Raw genomic sequence first — 9,024 nt, forward strand, 5'->3', positions numbered from 1 at the left:
CATTTGGGGTGGGGAGTTTTACCTTAGAGCCTTCACGTGTATTCAATGTTAATCCCTCCCCTCAAAGGAGCACTTCATACGTGCATACGCTATTTATTTACAACCCTACATCTTATTTTCTTTTTAGTGGCTTGTCACGCCACTCCACCTTATTAGGATTAGGCGACCCACTTGGACGTGTGATCGCGACACGATGTGTGCGTAGCATGATCTGAGGGGTCACTCAATCTTCCATTTTAAGCTTTGGGTTGATAGCCTTTAGTTTTTAGTCGAAGGTTGAGGATTTTTTATAAATTCACTCAAACACGTAGCCATGACACGATGTGTGCGTAGCGGTGTTTGGGGAATCGCTCGAGCCACCGATAAAGGGCCTTGGAATTGATGACCCTTGGCCACAAGTCTGAAGGCTCGGGGACCTTAAAACCTATCGAGTCTAGATACATTAGTGAGCCAATACCTCATGCATCCATGATAGTTTACCTAGGATAGAGCTTGCCTTACCCTATTAGGGACACTATTCACGAGGGGAGGGATTCAATCCCTCTTTTCATTTTATTGTTTTATCTCTGTGTATTGCTTTGCTACAATGTGTTATGTGTATTTGTCTTATTGAACTAATTTTTTTTCTTTTTTTGTCTCCATTGCATTCATAAACCCTAGAAAATAAGAGTCCTGGCATGGTACTCTCTAGGAGCCACCCTGTTATGACACGTTTAAATTTCAATGTATTGCATTTATAGCATAATAACATATCGTTTTAGGCTTATCCCAGCAATTAAAAAGGGGATCCTTTTAGGTTACATTTCATATTTACCCGCTTTGATAAAATGGCATCATGCATAAACTCTGGAGAGGAACGCCACGTAGGGAATCCCGTTTAGGAATAAAGCCAACCTTTGTTTTTCCCGTGGGTATTTAACCTTTCAAGGGACTGCACGTTTAAATTATCGCCTAACTGAAGGAATGAGACTCGTAGTAAGGTAATTGACAAACTGCTTCCCCCATTTTAGATGAGAGAGATTGTAAACAGAAGACCTGGATTTAATATCTCTCACTTACAATAAAAAAAATACAAAATTGTAGAATTATTTCCCTAGGATGTAAATATTGCAGCAGACCTCCTACGGAAGCATAAAACATCTCTCATTATGTCATAAAGCTACGAGAGTGAAAATTAAGATTTAAAGCAATTAATTAATTAAATCACAAAGGTGAGAGGGTTAGGTAGAAGGGTTGTTATTGCTTTACCGATTTAAATTTATTTTGGGTTTTTTAGTGTTCTTAAATTTGAGAAAGATTGTTTTGGCTCAAAGCATGATTATTTGGACTTTCTTTTTTTTTTTATAAAAAAAAAAAGAAAAGGATGAATTTTACTTTGCTCCTCCTAAATTGTACTTGATTCTCACTTTAACACTCCGAATTTCAATTTTGGGCATTTTATACTCTAAACTCTCAAATATGATTCACTCCAATCCAATTATCAACTGCGTTAACAATTGTAGATTTTTTTTTTTTGGATTTCTTTACTATAAAAACATCACCCAAATACATAAACTACCACTTTGTATAGGCAGCAACTATTGAATTTTGGAAATTATTTTTCTGTACTCTCATAATGACAAGAATTTCCTTCATTTTCAAACCAATTATAGGCCTTGTTTAGCAGCCAAGTTTTTTACCAACTTTGTCTGCTACAAGTTTTTTAAAAATTTTAATTACAATACTCTCAAAAAATTTCTCAAAGTTTTTAAACTATACACTTCAAAATATTAAAAAAAAATACACTTCAAAATTTTTTTAAAAACTTTTACAGTAAACTACAGTAAAGTTTTAAACAAACATCCAAAAAACTCACTTGACAAACGAGGCCATAGTCTTATAGCACGTCATTGATTTGGACTAGAGGGACGTCAATTGGGGTACCAATTAACCGCTCACATTTAGTCAATTTTGGCTATTAATAGCTCTTCTAATCATTTTGTATGATGACTGATTTTTTGTTTATGGACATAATATTAGTGGTCCATCATTCGATAGAATCATTAATTATGCCTTCCTTAGCCGTTCATATAAATCTCCCCAGAGTCTTAATATTTGTTTTTGGGATAAGTCTTGGCAATAACATCAAGCAACCAAAAGTAACTTCTCCTTGACCTTCAAGGAATCTAATATTCTCATCCCTCACTCCCAAGTTTCATTAATCTATGCCTCACAAGACAATTAAATCCTCCACATTCTACAATTGTCAAGCAAAACCCTTGATTTCTTCCTAGCTAACTTAACTCCTCCAGACATGGGCCAAGTTCTCAAGAAATTTGGTTCTCTTATCTTTCTCTTGATCCCTCATTATCACATAATTTTGCATCTTTTTCCCCTTTATTTGGGCTATTGTGGAGCTAATACTATCTTCTTTAACTCATTTTGATGCAGGAGGTGATGAGAAAAAGGACAAAGAAATAGTTCCTGTAATACAAGAATGTTACGAAAAATTCTTTGTGAACACTGAGAATTGGAGCAGGGCTGACTTCTACCATGCAGTGTGCTTGACTGTCGAGTATTCAAAATTTTTTTACTTTTCTCTTATTTTTTTATTTCTTTTCTAATATAAAGAGCACTAGAATTTTTAAAATTTCCTTTTTGTACGTAAAATAAAGAAATCAAGATAAAGATAAATTTTGTTGATTCATGTTCTTTGGTCCTTGGCAGAGAAATCAACAAAAAGTTGGGCAGCACACAATTTCGGGTGCCAAAGGCATCAACCCTTGAGCAAGCATATGAAGTAAGTTTATCATTCCAAAATTTTCCTAATATGTCAATGTATCATATTTCAGTCTGATGCTGATTTTAATTAGTGTAAAATTTGATAATTTATTGATCTCATTACAATATTTAATCGAGCTCTAAGATGATTATTTAGACCAATTGAACATTTTCTTCATGTTGTAATAGTAGAATGGTGTATGATGTGCAAGAACATCACTTTTTTGAGGTGCAAGGAACTATTATGGTGTATTTTCTGATCATTAAGAGGGAAACTGTCTATTTCCAGAATCTCTCCATGCTAATTTTCCAGTTTCGAAAATTTAGATTTGCTACAAAATTTTGGTAGATAAAAAAAAAAATTACCAAGGACTTTATTAAACGAACCTAATAGCCAATGAAAGCAGCAAGAAACTGAGAAATTGGTTGTCCCATATCAAATAATTTTGTTGTCCCAACTTTTGAGGAAAAAAAAGGGGTTTCAATTAAAGTTTGCTGTTAAATAGTAAAGGAAAATTCTACTGCAATTCCAAATTAAACCATCACTTCAAAATATGTGATGAAAAGGGTAACTTAATTTCTTGAAGTTTCATAAGAAAAGAAAAGCCTAACTTTAACATTTTTATTCATCTGTTATCACTTTCAGAAGCATCACCAAGGCAAAGGTAAGGCTTTGACAAAGGAAGAATTTCAGAAGATACTCCAAGATGTAATTCTTGATACAGGAGTCACTGGCATTGGAGCAAAAGATACCCTATTCTACATGTTAGGTGTTCCAGTGACTGCACTATTTTTCAAACAACGCCTAATTCCAACAGCAATACCTAACGAAATCTTCATTCCTGGGGTCACATCTGCAACTGTTTTTCTTCTTGCAAAACTCAACAAGATATGAACAAAGCCCAGTTGAGTTCTTCTATGTAAATGTACCCATGTAATTGATTGGTTGTTGGATTTTTTTTTTAATCTTTTTGAGCTATGCCAAGTATGTTTTAAGCTGCTATTTGCAATTTTGCTTTTTGTCAATTTGCTCTATAATCAGCTACCATGCAAGTCCGAAAAGTTTAGCTCAAAATTAGATGGATTATTCTAGTGAATTAATGATATGACTTATCCAAACAAGTCCTTTCTTCCAATGATTTCTACTTTTCTTTAGTCATGGTGTTGCTTTAACACATCAAGCCAAAAGGGGAATGAATGCAGCTATTGAAAGTGACAACATGACAGGTAAATCCAACCCTTCCTCTGCGAAAAGTTGGAAAACAAGTTAAACCATGTTAATTTATTGTAATAAAGACACCAAACAATAGCCCTAACTGATAACCTACAGCAAAAATCATCTATTCACTAGGAACAATAGCCCTAACTGATAACCTACAGCAAAAATCATCTATTCACCCTAGTGAAACATACGAGTCAAATTTAAAGATTATCAAATTTTGTAGGATTGGAATTGGGGCGAGTTATTACATGAATTTAAAGTCCTCTGAATATAGTTTACAATGCAATAAATAGCACCCAATTTCAAATTTCCTCAAGATATGGCCAAAATACTAAAATTGTTATCTAATTTTTGAAAATGGTAGAATCGCATCAGGATCGTAAGATTGTACGGTCCAAATCAGAATCCTATCGATGTTCCTAATTTAAGGCTAAATTTCGATCCTACTTATGATCTGGATCGTTAATTTTGATTCCTACGATCCGACTCTTGATCCTAACAACTACGAAAAAACACACACGCACAAAATTGATGTATAACAATTATAGAAGTGCAGAGTCCCTCATTCATCCGAAAAAAAAAAAAGAAGGAAGAAAATAACAAAATAGTAAAATGAAATTTCTAACAAGGCCCGCTAACCAAAATTGCCTCTCCAGTACAATGTCGAGGTTGTGGCGACCCCACTTCCCCCTAAGGCGAACCAGAGGGTTGGCGGGCCGTCTGCCTAACTCTCGCTAGGACTCACGCAAGCAATCTAGCCCAAATCCTTCCGAAGAATAAACTAAGCTGTTACAACACCGTTTTCTTCCAGACAGACTGATAACTAAATCCTCATTAACTTCAAAGATAACAACATTTATAAGATAGCCAATTGACGGCTCTTAAACACTTCACGCGTTACTTACAAGGATTAAAGCCATACCATCCCAATTACATATAATTTCACACAACAAAAATATATACATACCAGCCAAATGACAGAATTAGGGTTTACACATTTTCCAGCTTCAAGTGGCAATCCAAAATAGAAGATACAATGTTTATACTCAAACTACATGGGCATAAAAAGTGAAATTAGATTTCAAGTCTTTGCTCTAATTGTGTCCATGTCCTTGGTCAACGGAAAACAAATGAACGTGGGGTGAGCTAAAGCTCAGTGGTGCCCCAAAACATGCAATCACATAAGCCAATTAACACGTATTGATTCGACTGATGTAAACAAATAGGAAAGCGATAATATTCGAGTATACCTTAGACTGGTCGAGGGATCCACCCAACGACATTACGTCCAACACTTATAGACTGGTCGAGGGATTCACCCAACGACTTTACGTCCAACACTTATTTTTATAGACTGGTCGAGGGATTCACCCAACGACTTTACGTCCAACACTTGATTGTTATAGACTGGTCGAGGAATTCACCCAACGAATTTACGTCCAACACTTGATTGTTATAGACTGGTCGAGGGATTCACCCAACGACTTTACGTCCAACACTTGATTGTTATCACCCAACGACTTTACGTCCAACACTTGATTACCAGGACAGGATAAGAGGCCCTCCCACCCTTAAGGTGTGGTACATTCCCCTGCCTAGTAATTTAGCACCTAGCAAGCGAAAGCAAGATATTCACGAAAAACACTTCAAGCAAGTCACCACTCGAAAGGCTAGTGTGATAAAGTACACACTGCTCACTTCGATGGATCAGCAGCCATTTTTGGCAATTATCACATAACGAGTCGATAAAGCACTTTAACCAAATAGTCATAAAACAAGCAGGGACACTCACCAAGAGTGAAGTCACCAGTCAAGCTGGGAATCGAAGTCCACGTCCTCGCTACACCCTAGAAATCCAAGTTTTAAAACTATAAGTTTTACTCAACAAACCCTTGTTTTATATATAAAAGGTTATCTTGTATAAAACTAATTTAATTTCTCGAAACAAATCAATAGTTCCCTTGGAATTAAGGCTAGTAAAGAAATAAAATATTTCGTATGGTTTCTTTAAAGGTATTTCCCTTCTAGAGGGCAAACTAGAACCAAATTAATTCAAACAAGTTTTCTTGCCGAACAAGTTCCCTTTGTCTTTTATTTGAAATTATTCAAATCTAATGTTTTTAACAAATTTCCTTTAAAACAATTGGTCAAGGATAATTTTGTGAAAAAAAATTAAAGTTTGGAAGTTAATGCAATTATTTATTAAAGGTGAAACACTAGTTTAAATAAAGAAAAGAATTAACTAATCGGCAAGGTTTTAACAGTCCCGATATCTAGATTTTAATATTAATGTACTATACTCAATGTATATAACTTGATATTAAAGCAAAATATTCCCACAAAGCTTGATTTAAAAGTATTCGCATTCAAGGGACCAAAACGGACTTCACGATTCCAATTCATTTGCACATTATATTCCAAGTTGCCAATATAGTAAAAACACAATTCAAACATCAGTTTCACTAGGGCTTCATCAATCATTAGCCCTAGGTCTCAACAGATTCAATTCTAATCAAAATCAACCAAAGGAAGTCCAAAGTATTTAAACAATTCCAAATCACAAATCGTGGACCTTCCAAATGCATTTTGGCCAAACCACTTAAACAATTCCACCAAGAATTTAACCCTTGCAAAAATTACTCAAATGGCCAAGAGCTTCATCAATCATTAGCTCTTGACAACAATCAATCACTTTCAACCACAATTCAACCAGAAATTCAACTCAAAACAAAGAGGAAAGTCACGGCTAACTTAACTCTTAAATAACTCTAGAAATTCAAATTACCACAATAGCCTTTCACTAGGCTCAATGTCATTCACACACAAGACAATTTTAGCATGTAGGCTTCACTTGAAATTCAGAAATTCAAATCACAAATAGGCCAAATATTCGCTCCAAGTCAAAATTCATTTCCCTGAAGAAACAGGATATTCAAGCAAGACAGCCTACTTTGAGGAGTCACGGACAGCAGTACACATGGAGGAAAAATATGAAATTTTTACAGAACAAAGGCCCATGATTCTAGTTTCAAATGCCACTGACGGCACCTCAATCGGATTTTTCTACACCAAGATATAAGCATTTTGCTGAGACTGGTCAGTGAACTCCGAAAATCTGGAAACTCATTTTTCAATTGTGAAAAACTCCTTTTTCTCTTTTGAACCATAAAACTTTAATTCAAACCATCCATATCTCTAAGTATGACATTCATACCAGCATCTACCAAGGCAAATAACGCTTAATTCCAGTAAATGGTTCAGCCAAGAAATCATATATATACTAATCTGTCATCAGCTAAGTATGACGGTCATCAATTGGCAATTCAACGTACGATTACTTCCTTAATTTCTCCTTTGTTAACACTGACTTGACATGCAGAGGATGGTTATTAAGCTACAGAGTATCTTTAGCAGTGATATATAAAGTTTACGGCCAAGGAAGTCGAAGGGCAAAGCTGGTCCAGGTTCTAATCCTCTTCCTCAGCCATGTTTTCAACTCTAACAGCAACCAGTTTTAAAACACAACTTTTCTCCAATAATCCCCTCAGATTAAATACAAGTCTTTCATGCAGGATGAAATCAAGACATTATACAATATTTTACAGCTTAATACAGAATTTTAGAACTAAAATTCACAATAGGAAGCTGGTAGTTCTTCATTTATTGTTCTCGGATGAAGCCGAGAAATTTCCAGCAACCTCTTATCAAAATTTGTATATTCAAAATTCTAGCACTTGGTTGGTCATTAATCTGGATTTTTCCTCGGCTAAATCTTTGTATTTTGTACTCAAAACTAACATGCAAGCCATAGCCAGGTTAATCACCTAGTGATTAGTCGGATAATCACCAATACATGCTCAGATTATCAAATTTAAGCAGATTACAACTGCATTTCAGATTTCTGGTTCACAAAAATTCCATTTCACTAAATCAGAATTTTCCCAAGTTCCTAATTCCATCGTCCAATCGCATAACTCAACATGCATGTCCTTGAACATTTTATCTTCACTTGGATAATTAGGATTATAACCTCAGATTGTCGAAATTAAACAAATTAAGCACAGCATTTCTTAATCAGTCTCGGCAGTCCAAATGTGCGCACATCAGAAAATTTTTTTTCTTCTTCTCTAAATTCAGCATCCGATGGTCTAAGGTCAATATGCAAAGCTTTAAACAGTTTAATTAGTTAGTGATTAGTTACTTAATCAACAATGCAAACTCAGATTATCCAGAGTTATACAGATTAGCTCGGCATTAATCCAAAACAGTCTCGGCAAACCCACATTCAGCACACATCAGGTTTCTTTTCTTTTCTAGATCATCATCCAACGCATAAATTCAACATGCATGCTCCTAATTAGCTCAATCAACCTCTAATCAGGTGTTCTAGATCCGAAATTTACCTCAACAGCAGGCTTAGCTTACGTACAATGGAACTGAAATTTTCGCCCTCGGCTCGCGCGCGACTAGGGTGTTGGTTCGCTTGGCTGTGGCAGACGGTGGAACTGGTGGTTGTCGCGGCTGGAAAATTGATTGCAGCTGGTAGAAATGGAAGTGCAGAATGGGTGGGACTTACGCACAGCTTTTCCTTTCCTTCCTCAGACTTACGGACAGCAGCAGAGTCGCTGCAGCTCTCGGATTGCAGCTCTCGGATGAAGCTGCTGCTCACCCTCCCGCTCACACTCTCTCTCTCTGTCGATACTCACGGGTGAAGGTGGAATGCGGTGGTGGTTTGTGATAAAGAAATGAAGAGGAAGAAGGATGGATGCCGCGGTTTTGAGAGGGAGGTTGAGTGTTTGTGAGGGTTGAGTGTTTAGATGGTGAAGTTGTGCATTGGCCGAAAGAGTGGTGAGGAATGATGTTGTCCGGAAATTGGTTCTTGTTTTGCATGGTAGTTTTTGTGAGGTTGTGAGGGTAGTTTAGTCTTTGCACTTCTCTTCCTGATACCCACTTAAGTCCTTAATTCTAACTTAACTCCAAAAATTTATTTCGAATATAAATTAAGCTCCTAATAATACACTAATCTTGCAAGGCTTCAATTA

The 9,024-nt window shown here is 36.0% G+C and overlaps 1 protein-coding gene across 1 annotated transcript; it reads left to right on the forward strand.

Moving 5' to 3' along the window:
- Positions 1–2,244: 2,244 nt before the first annotated feature.
- LOC113776298 lies at positions 2,245–3,723 on the forward strand. Its single transcript, XM_027321426.1, has 4 exons — positions 2,245–2,318; positions 2,431–2,554; positions 2,707–2,779; positions 3,407–3,723. Exons 1-4 carry the CDS (start codon positions 2,294–2,296, stop codon positions 3,653–3,655), a joined length of 471 nt encoding a protein of 156 aa, XP_027177227.1. The 5' UTR covers positions 2,245–2,293; the 3' UTR covers positions 3,656–3,723.
- Positions 3,724–9,024: the final 5,301 nt, after the last annotated feature.

Source organism: Coffea eugenioides, chromosome 6 (assembly GCF_003713205.1).
Source record: "Coffea eugenioides isolate CCC68of chromosome 6, Ceug_1.0, whole genome shotgun sequence".
NCBI lineage: Eukaryota > Viridiplantae > Streptophyta > Magnoliopsida > Gentianales > Rubiaceae > Coffea > Coffea eugenioides.